Source organism: Phaethon aethereus (assembly GCF_964289735.1).
Source record: "Phaethon aethereus genome assembly, chromosome: 2".
Taxonomy (NCBI): Eukaryota; Metazoa; Chordata; class Aves; order Phaethontiformes; family Phaethontidae; genus Phaethon; species Phaethon aethereus.
This window is the reverse complement of record NC_138582.1, coordinates 168,635,856-168,650,005: the sequence shown is the minus strand read 5'-3', so window position 1 is coordinate 168,650,005 and position 14,150 is coordinate 168,635,856. Positions and strand designations below refer to the sequence as shown.

General features: G+C 42.7%; 1 protein-coding gene across 1 annotated transcript in view; it reads left to right on the top strand.

Annotated features, from left to right (window-relative positions):
• OBSCN (obscurin, cytoskeletal calmodulin and titin-interacting RhoGEF) overlaps positions 1-14,150 on the top strand; it is a gene marked incomplete at its 3' end in the record, with an annotated part of 187,985 nt that overhangs the window by 155,385 nt on the left and 18,450 nt on the right. Inside the window, exons 94-100 of the mRNA XM_081996868.1 lie at positions 6,095-6,352; positions 8,791-8,914; positions 9,250-9,383; positions 9,727-9,839; positions 12,053-12,221; positions 12,580-12,661; positions 13,288-13,488. Coding sequence (XP_081852994.1) covers positions 6,095-6,352; positions 8,791-8,914; positions 9,250-9,383; positions 9,727-9,839; positions 12,053-12,221; positions 12,580-12,661; positions 13,288-13,488 — 1,081 coding nt within the window. The remainder of the gene's footprint in view (positions 1-6,094; positions 6,353-8,790; positions 8,915-9,249; positions 9,384-9,726; positions 9,840-12,052; positions 12,222-12,579; positions 12,662-13,287; positions 13,489-14,150) is intronic.

Sequence of the window (14,150 nt, the reverse complement as noted above, 5' to 3'; positions counted from 1 at the left end):
CTCCAACAATAAATTAGTAGAACAGTCAAAATCTTTGCCTAATGACAGTCTCTCTGAAGCTGATATCCAGCCCCTCGTGTATGCAACTGAGCAGGAAGAACCTCAAGTCAGCAACGAAGACAGAAGCTCCCCTTGTGGGTCTGAACTAGGAAATAATTCATTTATGGATTATGGAGCTGAAGGAAAGGTCTTCCCACAGGAAACAAGTGCTCACTATGAGTCAGAGCTCGCTTCCCCGCTGGTTGCCTGCGGGGGTGAACCTTTGGTCTTCAGTTTTGAGACAGCTGCTGCAGACCAGCATGAACTTCTGTTCTCACCAGCGAGTCCAGAGGTTACAGAAGAGGTAGATGAATTAGACGTATCTTGGCCTCTTGAAGGGGAGAGACCTGAAGTAACACAAGATGTCCTTCCAGAAGAAGACAATATTATTATAGTTGATGAACCAGAGGAACTACAGGCAGATGACCTTAGCACCCGGGACCGCAAAATCTTAACCCACAATGGCAAAGTATTAACTTTGGAGGACCTTGAAGATTATGTTCCTGAAGAAGGTGAGACCTATGGGTGTCATGATCAGAACCATACAGCAGAGAAACCCTGTGAGATCTCCGTGCTCCAGACAGAGATTAACGAGCCAACGATTGGGAAACCAGTGCTGCTGAATCTGGTGAGACCTGTGGTGTCCAAGCCCAGGCAAACATTTTTCAGCCAGTTTGAGGAGCACGTTCCTGGGGGCATGTTCATGTCAACATCTAGAATAACCGGTATGCAGTCTATAGGCCCCTCAAACATCTCTTTCCATGTGAGTGACACCTGCATGGCAGTGACACCTGGAGTGCATGCAGCAACAGCAGCAGCTTCTCCTGGTCCCTCCTTCACAGTGAAACCATCTTTCTGCACCGAAGTCCAGCTCTCAGCAGACAATGGACAGTCAAGCTTTAAAACTGAAGTTTCCACAAGAACCCTCAGCTATGGAACTGTTGGCGAGCCCGTTACCTTGCACATCAGCACAGAAGACCTCTCCCAAAGCTGAGCACACGCAAGCATAATTTTCAACACAAAAGAAAGCAGCGTTTTAGAAAAAACTAATCAAATTGTAGTGGGTGAGGGGAAATGGTGGCAAAGATTACAAGGTAACATGTACGAAGGAATACCTTCGAAGAAAATATATTTAAATATGATCTGTCAAGCTTTTCCAGTCTTAAAGGGAACATGTCTGTCAGAACAGTTTGTAATTTTAAAAGCTTTGATTGAGGTGAACATATATCATTCCATAGCGGAGCAGTGACGGTAGGTTTAGGAAAAGCCTGATTCTCCTGCCTGTGACAGAAATATAAATGAATAAGTGCATTTTTGTCCATGAACTTAAAAATTATTTCAAGTGCCAATTTGTACATTATGGTGTGGCAAGAAGGTGAAAGTACCTAAGCTTTTCAGCATCCTTCAGCAGCCCGGGATAGGAGGACTGTTTCCAACTACAGCAATCTCCTGTCATTGTGTGTGCCCGAAGGTCACGAAGCTTCACACTGCTTTGACTCTGCTCACTTTTGACACCAATTAGCTCTATCAAAATTTCTTCACAAACCTTTCAACATGCATAGTCTTGTTACATTACTTTAAACTTCTGCCACAGAATGAAACATATAGAAAATATTGCATTTACTAGGGATGCAAAGGGCTGCTCAGACCTTTTCATTGAAATCCTAATTTGACTAAAGTCAGTGGTGAAAATCCCACTGACTTGAGGAAGCCAGAATTTTGTCGTTACTGCTTTAAGTAACAAAAAGACCATCTTTTTTAAATGATCGCTATTTTCAAGTCCACTTCCTAGTTGTCTAAAGATGTAGATTTTATTATTCTGCATTCTAGTGCAGTGGATTTATAAACCATGTCTTTTAAAATATATTTACTCAGCATGCACCAAAAGATTAAAAAGCTGCACAAAATTACTTCTGCAGCTATAACCAAATGCTAACACATACGAAGAACCACAAATGTGGTCTTTGTCAATAAATATTGCTGGAAGAATATTTGGTCTCCTGTACACGCTAGTGGTGAAGCATTACTGTTAAGAGATTGATGGATAATGTCTCCTATATGTGCTAAACGGAATTCACCACTGAGCTACCGCAAAGTAGCAGGAGCGCAAACACAGGTTTAAAAAAAATAAAGACAGACAAGAGATCTTTACCATAAACGCCTGGTTGAAAAATACATCTGTTCAGAATGTATTGGGCTGCTTGGAAGCACTGCCAGTTGCAACCGCGTCGCTTTGCCGTAACCACGTATGCTGGGCTGTCTCGTAGCGGCCACCGCCTTCTGTTGAGATTCTCTGGAGCTCTGCAGCGGGAGCACTGGCTGAGGGGAAGGCTCGGACGCACTGAGCATGGCCCATTCCTGTTGGCTTCACCAAAAACAGATGTTGCACAGACCTTCGACAAGTTGCTCAGCCCTAGAAAGAAATGAGCTGATAGGCCCAAATGTTGGTCCCAGTTGAAGTCAGCTGGAGTTTATCATTGATCTCAGTAGGACCAAGCACTGGCCCTCTCTCTATCTGACAGAGATACGGATACGGGGTGAAAAGTCCCAGCTGAGTTGTGTAGAAGTCCTGCAATAGAAAATATTTTCACTTAGATGGTGTAGGGAAAAACCAGACATGCTCAGACACAGCTGAATTTTGAACTAGCATGAAGAGAGAGGACTGAGTGAGATTCTGCCTTGGAAATGTCCGTGTGATGTTGTCTCAGTGTTGCCCAGCTAGGTAGTATTGTGAAGCTTGTTCTGGAGTCCTCTGGGCAATATTCCTGCTGACAGGGACTGAATTCACATAAGGTGCTTGTAGAAAAGAATACATTATTTGTTTCCTTCTGTGGCTGCACCTTGATCATGTGCTGACTAAAATGAACATACTGATTTCACAGCCTTTTACTTTCAATATTCAATCAGGATGTTATGTGTAATAATATCATGTGCACTACCCTCATGATATAGGATGCTTTTCCAGTGATTACATGTGGTGAAAGAAATCAAGCCTCTTTTATGTTACTCTCCCATTTTTTATAACATCTCCTTGGTTTATACTGTTTGTTTTGTAATTAAGCAATACGATGGATATATAGTAGTGCTTTTTTCATATATTGCACTGTACGTTGGAAAGTAACAGACATACAACAGGGAAATACTTTTGAAACTAAAGATATTTCTTTCATATTGGGCCTGATTCTGATCTCAGTTATTCCAGTATCAGTCTCGAATAATTCCACAAAAGGAAGTGGATTTGATTCAGATTTACAAAGATACTGCTGAGAAAAGAATTTGCTCTATGATAGTCTTCAAAAATACAATATTCATCCAAAAGATAATAAAGATGTGTAAAGGAATGTGGAGGTTTCCTTTCCTCCTGTTGTGGTTGATGCTCAGGTTTTTCTACAGAAACTAAAAGGTTGCAGTTCAGATGGTCGTAGCAGACATAACTGTACTTTGATCCATTAGCTCAAAGCAACTAACATCTGTTTACATTTTCTTTTGAAAAGATTTTTGATTATCTTTAAGCAAAAGATAATCAATTGAAAGGAATTTTTTTAAATCCTATGCAGGACTCAGTTCAAAAAATGAAAGGTTTATGAAAAGTTCATTACATGTACTTTCAAAATATTTTCCTAGTGGTTAAAAATTATGCTTGTAAGTGATTAAACTATGTAGATAACTAATGAGATGTGTGGGGGTTTATTTCTTCTAGATGAGAGCATACAGATGTATTAAAAATTTTAATACAAAGAATGTTATACTAAAATTCCTGCAGGTAAATGGGTATTAATAAAGTGGAAACTTCAGTTTGCTTGAGGTACAAAAAGAAAGAAAACACACCAAAAAAAATCACATGCAAGATATGCTGTTAGATGCTGAGTTTATATCAATAAATGTCTTGCATCAGCTGTCACTGAACTCACTGGGTTTCTGTGTTCTTCTCTGTTCATGGCTCTTGACAAGTCCATCAGCTCATCCACTTCTCCCATTAACTTCAACAGGAGCTGGGTTGCAACCGAAGAACATTAATGCAGTTGGGCTCTGGTTCCCTTTTTTATGGACAGTTTCAGAAATGTTGAAGTGCAAGTACCTGATTGTAGGGATACTTCCAACTCAGATCTATGAGTCAATAATTTTGAATGATGCTCATCTTCTTGGGTCCTTCTCTGAGACTGAATTGAGACTTCAAAATATGTGTCAGTCTTGTGTTCCTGGTTATTGGCTGAAGGAGATGTGGGGCAGAAAGGTTCATGGGTGAGATCTTAGAACTGGGAAACAGGCTGTCCATCGCAGGCGTGTCATCACTGCGGCATTAGTTTGATGCACCTCAGCTAATTTTAATGTTTCTCAGGTCAGCAGCTTGAATCATAGTGTGTAACATCCCTGAAAGGGAGGAAAATGGTGGCATTAGGAGCATGGGGGAGACTGGTGGTTATATATAACCTGTACACATGTTGTGAATATGTTTTCTCATTGAGAGATACTGAGAGGGTTTCATGCCTTTCCGAACAGTTCACTTGTTGGCAGCTGCCCAGCATGTAGGACAGTACCAGTTGGCAGCAATCACAACAGGAATACCAGAGAATCAAAATATTTATCTAGGAAAATATTTAAAGATCTTCCACCTGGCCCAGTGCTGATGAACACCAATGGGCAGTCTGGGACATTGTGTGAGCCAAACTTTCTTTTTCTATCAACAAACCCAGAACTGAAATATTTCATAACCATTATGCTCACGGGGAGGACACTGAAAACAAAAATCAAGTGAGATATCTTCAGAGGGGGCTGACCCAAACGTAGCCTTCAACTTTACCCGCTAAGGTCTATCACAGCAATTTACTTTCTTAAGGCTGGGAAAGGAGCAGCATCAAAAGAGCTCCAGGACATGCTCCTGTGTCAATGACATTAAACAAGTCAGGGCCGTTTCTGTGCAAGTGCTCGTTTTTCTCTTGAACCACATGATGGTTCGAGTTTGCACTCTTGCTTGGCAAGCAACCACATCATGAACATGATGAATTGTCTTAATCTGACATGCATTTTGTCTGTCTTTATGATTACTTTAGAGTTTCCCTAAATATTATCTGTCCCTTTGTTATGCCTCTTCAAGATTTTTGGAAGGTGTATGGTGCAGGAGATTGGATGAGATGAGCTCCTGAGGTCCTTATGTCATCCCATCCTAGCCTAGCTTCTTCTACCAGTGCTGACTAGTGATGTGACCATGGTACTTGTCTCATGGGTGGCCATTCTGCAAAGACGTATGCTTGAAAATCAATTTTTTCTGTGTGGAAAGGTTTTGTCTTCTCTCTGCCTTCAAGACCGTGAGTTTCTGGAAGCAGGAGTTCTGTCTTCCTCTGTACAATGCTTCGCTCTACACAACTGCTGGGCATTACTATACAGACCAGGTGACTTTGCGTCTAGAGTATCTTGCAAAGGCATAGTCCAGCACAAATTTAAAAGTCTCAGGTACCTTCTAGTGCAAAGCCCAGCAAAAATATTTGCATATTGTAAATTAGGACAAATACATTACTTTAGAGCAGGGAGTAGCTTTTCTGCCATCCTCTCAGACTTACAGACTCATGAAGCAGAACAGCCCTCCTTTCTTTTCCTTGCCCTTCTCCAGAGTCACCAATGAGGCTGGTAGCTGCTCACTCCTTCTCCTTCCCTGTGAGAGTAACATCCTCCTTGCACACAAGGCCTCTATCAGAGCAATGGATCACCACTGGCTTCATGTCATTGATCTTAATAAAGGTATTTTTGATAGACGAGCCAATGCAAGGTTGAGTTGGGAGATGGATCCTTTGTTCTGCTGTCTGGAGAAAGGCCGTGTGTGTGTGCAGTGTGGCACAGTGTCCTCAACCTGGTGAGATACAACTTTCCAAAGAGTGTTGTGCCAACCTTCTCATTTTAAATCCTAGCTACGTTCCCCCTTGCTGGCATAAGCATTTCTGCATCACCTCTCTGCTCTAGGAGGGGAAAATGATATGACTGTAAATATTTCCATGTGTTGAATGATGCTGCTATTTTCTTTTTACCCTGAAGAGAGAAAAGCTGTTCTTCTTGTCTATAGGAATGAGTTCCCCCCAGTCAGAGATGGAGACTTCTGTCCAGGCTTCACTTCAGCGTGCTGATAAGGAGATCAAGACAGCTCTAAAGAAACTTGTGGACTCGGCGTCACTGCTGGTGACTCTTCCCCCGGGCATGCGAGAAGGAGCTGGTGACCTTAGCCTTCCTGGGTCCATTCCTTCAGACCGCTCAGAAACAGCAGCTGGGCCCTCTGTGCTAGTTCATGAAGCCAGTACCCAAACCCGGACTGCTGGAGGGCATGGTAGGTTTGGCATGAAACTGGAAAATGTCCCACGAGAGTCAAGAGAGACGAAGATATTGAACACGCCAATAATCATGTTTTTTCCCTCATTTTTCTCTTTCATTGTTTTTTGAGTAGTTGAAAATTAAGAGAGGACATTCAGACTCAAAGAAACATAGGGCTGTGGTCGGTGTTGGGTTGGACACAAGTTTGGGGCAGATCTTTCTGGAAACAGGAGGCATTTGAAAACTGTGTCTGAAGTAGAGTTTGGTTCATCACCTGCCCAAAATGGAGGGACAGGGGACGTTTTCCACCTTTGGGCTTTTGACCCGGGACTTGCTTCAAGTTTTTTGGGGTGAGAAAAGGGGGTGGAATCCCTCCTTTACATTTATAGAAGTAATTTGTTTTTTGATTTAGTGGGGTGGGAAGGGAGGTTGCTTTTCTTTTATTGTTTGCCATAAACAAGCTGGAAATGTGTTTAACACCCCTGCATCAAGTGTCAGAGACTTTCTAGGATGTTGAGTGCATCAAGTGCACCTGCATTTCACCTGCTCTGGGGTCTTGATAGACTCCTTAGCAGTTTCCTTGTGTAACCAATGATGTGTGTGACTGTGTCTTGCCAGGAGAACAAGTCTTTCGTCTTTGTGTTGTTTTTTTAAAAAAAACATGAGTAAGTGGCAATCCTTCTACTCGTCCTTCTGCTTCTGCCTTAGCACCTTGTCTAAGCCGTCTCTATGTCGTCAGAGTAACTGTCTTCCACCAGTGTTAACTTAAAAGGACAATGTCAACTAGCCTTCAGCTCTCAAACTCCAGATGCTGTTTAGAAAAAAAAAGATATTAATGTCTAAGACTTAACAAGGATAGAAACGTTTCATGGAATCAGACCTAAAATAACTGCATAAAAATCTGACAGGGCTTTAATACCTTTTTTCCTTTGTAGTAGGAAAACATCTGTGAAAATAATCCTCTGGTGAAGCAGGATGACTCAAAAATCATAAGTAAAATGTCAGATAGCAGATTATTTTCTTAGTCATAACTACAGAGATAATAGAACAGTGAATGAGATGGCTTTGCAGTCCTTTTATCTGAGGAAACTAAATGTGTTGTTAATATGGGGAATTATTTTAATAAAATGGACACTTGACAACTGTCCTTATGATCACATGCTTTGACTAAAAAGAAGGCAAATATTTCAGTAGTGCTGGCAATAGGAAAGCACAGTCCCACCAACCTGGGACCTCTGACCCTGCCAGTAATGCCTTGAATAACCATGTTTTCCATCCCAATAGAGCTGTTTTATGTCATTTCTAGAAACTGCTGCTTTTTTCCAAAACCAGCCAGCACCAAACATCCCTAGAGTGCTCCCCAAAAAGGCCCTTCCTGCTGGGGAGAAGACTCTTCTTGATTTAAACTTTTCTCCTCAGATGAAAAAGGAGATGATCTACTTTATCCTCTGGGGCAACTCCAGTGGTCGATATCAAAAGACAATCAGGTACTTTTGGAATGGACGATTAAAGCAGTTTTTGAAGATATATCTGATAAAATAATTAATAATAAAAGAACAATACCTGAACTGCCATTGAGTTCACCATCTTTTTGTTTCCTTGTTCCTACAAGACCCAGATGCCAAAACTTGTTCTGGTGTAACTTAGAGTTGTGCAAGGACATTTTCAAAGAACTCAGTGGACGTGCACTAATGCTGACGTTATAACATCACCAGGTCCTGCATATTAGCACACCTCCATATTATCTCCATATTAGTTGTACCCCCAGCCAGGGCCTGCCTTGACCACCAGTTTTTCATTGATGTAAGCTTACTCATTTCAGTGATGCTGTCTGTGATTGCACCAGTGAGTCAAGAACTGTCCTCATAACAAAGTTTATTTGAAGCATTTATGTGTATGAAGCTAACACTGGGCATCCCTGGAGATATTTAAAAGTTGCGTAGACATGGTGCTTAGGGACATGGCTTAGTGGTGGACTTCATAGTGTTAGGTTAATGGTTGGACTCGATGATCTTAAGGGTCTTTTCCAATATAAATGATTTTATATTTCTATGATATCATCATAGCCATGAGCTGGAACTCAGACACAGTTAAATTATCTCCTATAAAGGATGTATTGAATTCACGCTATCCTTCCAGTCATCCTATTTCTTCTTGTCCCTATTGTCTGCCTTTCCTATTTTTGTGTGTGTGTTTCCTTACAGAACAGTTAGTTTTGCCCAGTCAGCAATGTGTCACCGTTCAGTCTCTCTGATGTTATTCAAGCCCTTAGCTTCATGGGGTCTCCTCAAGAGGGACAAATTCTCCTCTTAGCTTCGGTGATTGCACTCAGCTGAGGTCAGACAGACTCAGTTCTGACACAAGGCAGACTAGGGATGGCTCCAAAGATTTGCTCTGGGTTTCAGGTGTGCCGTCATAGGTGACGTGTCTAACTTGCCCTATTTCTGCTGCCAGACAAAGCACAAAGGCAGATTTCAGCTGAAGAACCAAGTGTGCCAAAGCCCAGCCCTGGTCCTTCCCATGAAGAGACAGCTGTTGGAGATGAAAGCACTCAGGAACGTACTGTTCCTATTACCAGGTAAATCCCCATCTCAATATACAGATTTCTGAATGTGGCAGACTTTGTTGCAAGGAAAGCAAGTCCTCTGTGGTGGAGGAAGAAAGTTCTGACTTGAACTGATTCTTGTAGGTCTGTAACTAATTTTAGAATCCTGTTCATACATATATTGTGCAAAAAGGATAGAAAAAGTCAGAGAGAAATTAATTCTCCCAAAACAAAATTCTTCTGGTATTAATTTTAAATAAATTATTTGCCTGGTGGTTAAACACACAGAACAATGGCAGGGTGTAATCCTGCATCTCTGTAGTTATATGTGACTATGTAATGATCTTTTCTATTTGGCTTCATGAAAGAACATCACCAGCCACAGGGGCAGGAGACTGGTACAGAAGAGAAGGAGATGTGGTCTGGGATGTACAGAGTGAAGTTTATATTGAGACCACGGAAAGAACTTGTGTGTATAAGACTGAGGAGAAGACCCCAACAAGTAAGAAAGAACCTTGTTTCCCTTTCCCACATCCCATGATTGTCATTGTCTTCTCTTTTGGTAATAACTCCTGATGACTGTTTTTTAAAAAGACTTCAATTTCTTGAGTAGTAACTATTAAACAAAAAGTAACAGATAAGCATGAAGATAAGAAGCCTAAAAGTAATGCTACTACAAAGAAACCCAAATATAGTGCTGTGATATCTCTTGATTTGACATCAAGCTGATGTTGTATCCTAAATGGCCAGTCTTACAATTCCCATTTGAGTAATTCAACCTACATCAGCTCACTATGAATAACGTTACGGTATTGTGCATGTAGCAAACCCTTGTGTCTCACCAGGTCCTCCCTATATGCAAGTGACAATAGAGGATGTGCAGGTGAATTCTGGGGACCGTGCCACATTTCAGGCAGTCATTGAAGGAACCCCTCAGCCTAACGTTTTGTGGTTTAAGGTAAGTGCAGACTTTTCTCTGGCTGAGAGCAAGAACCACAGAAAGGACTGTGGTGCAGTACTTCTGTGGAGAATTTCCTTTGCTCTTTCACCCCACACCTCTTACACTGATTCTGGGTCATATCTATAGACTTTATTGAACCAGCTGCTGTTCTCGCTGGAACCATCAACCACGCATCTTACTCTGTGTTGTCTCCACTGTGGCTCCTGTTGCAGAGAGGGCTACCAAGATGGTTTTGGGCACCAAGATGGGCAGGAAGGGAGATTGGTTCCTACCTGAGAGCCACCAAGATGTGTGCTGTAGGTTTGGGGTCAGGGATAGGATTAAGAGTGGTTTACTCCAATTGTCAGTGTGACTTCCAGACTGTATCTTTTCCACAGCTAATTGGTAAAATGAGTGACAAAGGACAATGAATATCCCATAGAAAGGAAGGAAAAAATATTTATTCCTCAGAATATTGTTGTTCCCCTGAAATAAGCCAGTGTTGATCTATAATGATTGTCTGTAGTTCTTCTGTCCAGCTAAGAGTTTTGTACACACGGGTTTTACTCCTTTATCTTTCTGTACGGGAAGTACAAGGATGAGCTACTTGGAAAACTAAAATAACTTCAAAAAACAAGCAAAAATGCAAAGAACCCCCTCCCACGCACAGGCATACATCACAGAATCACAGAATCACCAAGGTTGGAAAGGACCTTCAAGATCATCAAGTCCAACCATTAATCCAGCACCACCGTGTCCCCTAAACCATGTCCTGAAGCGCCACATCCACACGTTTTTTGAACACTTCCAGAGATGGTGACTCCACCACCTCCCTGGGCAGCCTGTTCCAATGATTGACCACCCTCTCGGTGAAGAAATTTTTCCTAATATCCAGTCTAAACCTCCCCTGGCGCAACTTGAGGTCATTTCCTCTTGTCCTATCACTAGTTACTTGGGAGAAGAGACCAACACCCACCTCACCACAACCCCCTTTCAGGCAGTTGCAGAGAGCGATGAGGGCTCCCTTCAGCCTCCTCTTCTCCAGACTGAACACCCCCAGTTCCCTCAGCCGCCCCTCATCAGACTTGTGCTCCAGACCCCTCCCCAGCTCCGTTGCCCTTCTCTGGACACGCTCCAGCACCTCAACGTCCTTCTTGTAGTGAGGGGCCCAAAACTGAACACAGGATTCGAGGTGCGGCCTCACCAGTGCCGAGTACAGGGGCACGATCACTTCCCTACTCCTGCTGGCCACGCTATTGCTGATACCAGCAGATGCACACATGCACATGCACACACCTGAACACCTTGAAGAAGAATAAGAACAAGGCAAGAATATATGATACATCCTGTTAATAATCCTGATAATTAATAATCCCTGACATTTTCGGCTCAGAGTTATCGCCAACTAGCTGAACGTTTATCTATTTACTAACCCACAGTAAAGCTCTCCACGTGCTTATCTAGTCTCCTCCGGCACCCATGCCAAGGTCTCACATGTACAGTGCCCTTTTCCAAGGAGTTCAACCCAAGGACAGTAAGCTGTCTGAAGCGCCACCTCTCTTCAGCTGTTCTGTACATATTTACCACATGCTTCATGTGTCGGCTCTTAACTTCTTGTACCAGGAAAAGTTAATCCCTGCCCACTCACTAGGTGATTCATACTTCTCTACAGCCCTATCATGTCATATTGCTAGAGCCTCCCTTCCAGGCTGAAGAGCCCCAACTTGCTCGGTCAATCCTCATCTGGAAGCTGTTACAGAAAGAACATTGCTGCAACAGTACTACACCCTGGGCAAACACAGGATTTATAAGATGATGCTTTCTGTCATTTATTCTTTTCTTCCCTAATAATTTCTAACATCTGGTACTTTTTGACTGCCGCCAAGCACTGCGCTGGTGCTGGCATGGAGTGATCTACTGTAACTCAAAGTTTTGCTCCAGCATAATAAGGACCAGCTCAGAGATGGATGTTTCATATATAGCCCTGGTGATCCCTCCCAAGCCTGTATTCCTACGAATGGGTTAAGAAACAAAAATGTTACTGGGTAATGTGGAAGCAGAGGAAGAGTTAGACATGGGGGACTTCTTCAGCCAGCATTTTGTCAGCGAGATTCGCTAGCCTAAATTGTCTGTGTTGTAGCTCTGCTCCTGTGTCTCATTTCTTGAAAAGAAGAAACATCTGTTTCCATCTTTGTTTTTTTCAGTGCCAAAATGTCTTTTCATTCTTTCAGGGTACTTCATTGCTGACAGACAGCAACAGGCTCCATCAAGGGAAGGAAGGAACAACATATTTCCTAGTCGTGGACAATGCTGTCTTGGAGGATGGTGGTGTTTATACCTGTGTTGCCAAAAATGCAGGAGGAGAGGTTTTGTGCAAAGCAGAGCTTATCGTCCATGAGGGTAATGTCATTCTTTCAGCTGCAGGAATTCCTTCTATGGCCAGTGCAATACATACTCTGTTGCAGTCGTCTTCTGCTACTCATATGGCATCTGCTCTGTATTCCTGTGTAGCATTCGTACATTACCAGTATGGCAGGATCCAGTATAAGAGCAAATGATCTAATGACCTACATATATATATAAAATTCATATTGACAGGTTCTGTCATCGAAGAGCTCCACTTAATTCTGTGCAGAAGTTTAGAGGACCCCTGTAATTTTCCCTGCCTTAAATTGTCCTGTAATAACTTTGCACGCTATTAGCAAGGCATTGTGCTCTGAATAGTAACACTCATATTTTTTCCTTTCCATTTCCAAAGCTAAGAAAGACCAAGCAGCAAAGAAAGTGGCCACCAGGAGAAAGCTCCATTCCCTTTATGAGGTTAAGCAGGAGATTGGAAGGTAAATGAATTTTCCAACTTCATAGCATCACTGCCGGAGAATATCCAATTGCCCATCTTGAGCTGCTGAGCATGTGTAACCAGAAGCAGAGGTGGAAAAGTCCTAGCTGTGGAAAATTCTGAAAAGGTGAAAGTACTGGCAGAAGTGGGAGATGACCTCATTGCAGGTGTGCTGGAAACACTTTCCTGAGGTTTCTGACAGAGGATGGGATAGTCCATACAGCCCATAGGTCCAGGTAGACCCAACCAGAAAAAATACCACCAAAATATGCTGGCAGGTTAGGTGCCCAGGTATGGCTTCTTGGTAATGTTAGCATCACAAGCCCATGGCGACATACACACAAGCACCGTGTCCATCCAAGGGATCCGAGAGCATCAGCTTTTGTCAGCACAAGGCTGTATCACCTTTTATCAGCTTTTCCCTTGATGTGAACTCGTTGCTTAGTTTTGGAGACAGCCAGGAGAGGGCAATAGCACCTCACATAACGGAAAATGAACTTATGTTGGAGAATTTAAGCCCTGAGCAGTAGGAGCTGTCAAAGGCTGGGACATGGAAAGGTCTACACCTGCTGTGCAGAGGGCTTTGAACCGAGTCTGAGCAGGGTTTGTCCTTTGATTTTTACACAGGGGCTGCTTCAGCTTTGTGAAACGGGTTGTACACAAAGGGAACAGAGTGTCTTGTGCTGCCAAATTCATACCTCTACGAAGCAAAACGAAGGCTCGAGCGCATCAAGAGAGAGAGATTCTTGCCTCTCTGTCCCACGACAGAATTACCAGGCTTCTGGATCAGTTTGAAACGCGGAAAACACTCATTTTGATTCTGGAGCTGTATCCTTTTACTGTGCTGCTTGGAGTACTAGGTAGAGCTCATTTATTAAATAACTAAGCAATTAACCATTTTTAGGTTTTGCCTGAGATAAAAGGACACGAATAATCTCTCTCTGCACGGCAGGATAGCATAGTTCTGTGAGATCTTCACTGAAGTACTATGTTTCTGCTGTTTTAGGAAAAAACATGATACTTGTATATACAAGTGTGAATGAGTTGTTAAGCACCAAAATTCTTTTCTGAATGTCTGGAAGTAAAGGACTCTGTTTCCATGAGATCCAGCCTGGATGAGCACCAGGAAAATGCAGTGCAGAGCAGAAAAGCTCATAGCCAACAGGTAGATTTTAGCACAAGCGATACCATGCACCTGCTTGCAGGGAGCCCAGGTTTAGAGCAGCTCAATTCTGCAAGAAGGACACTGCTGCAGTTAATTATTTGCACATCATGTTGCCTGAGATCACCTCATGAATTCTGCTGTTAGCTGGACAGAAGTGGTTACAGAGTAAAAATGAGCATTAGGTTGCCCAGGCTGCCCAGAGAAGTTGTGGATGCCCCATCCCTGGAAGTGTTCAAGGCCAGGATGGATGGAGCTTTGAGCAACCTGGTCTAGTGGAAGGTGTCCCTGCCTGTGGCAGGGAGGTTGGAACTAGATGATCTGTAAG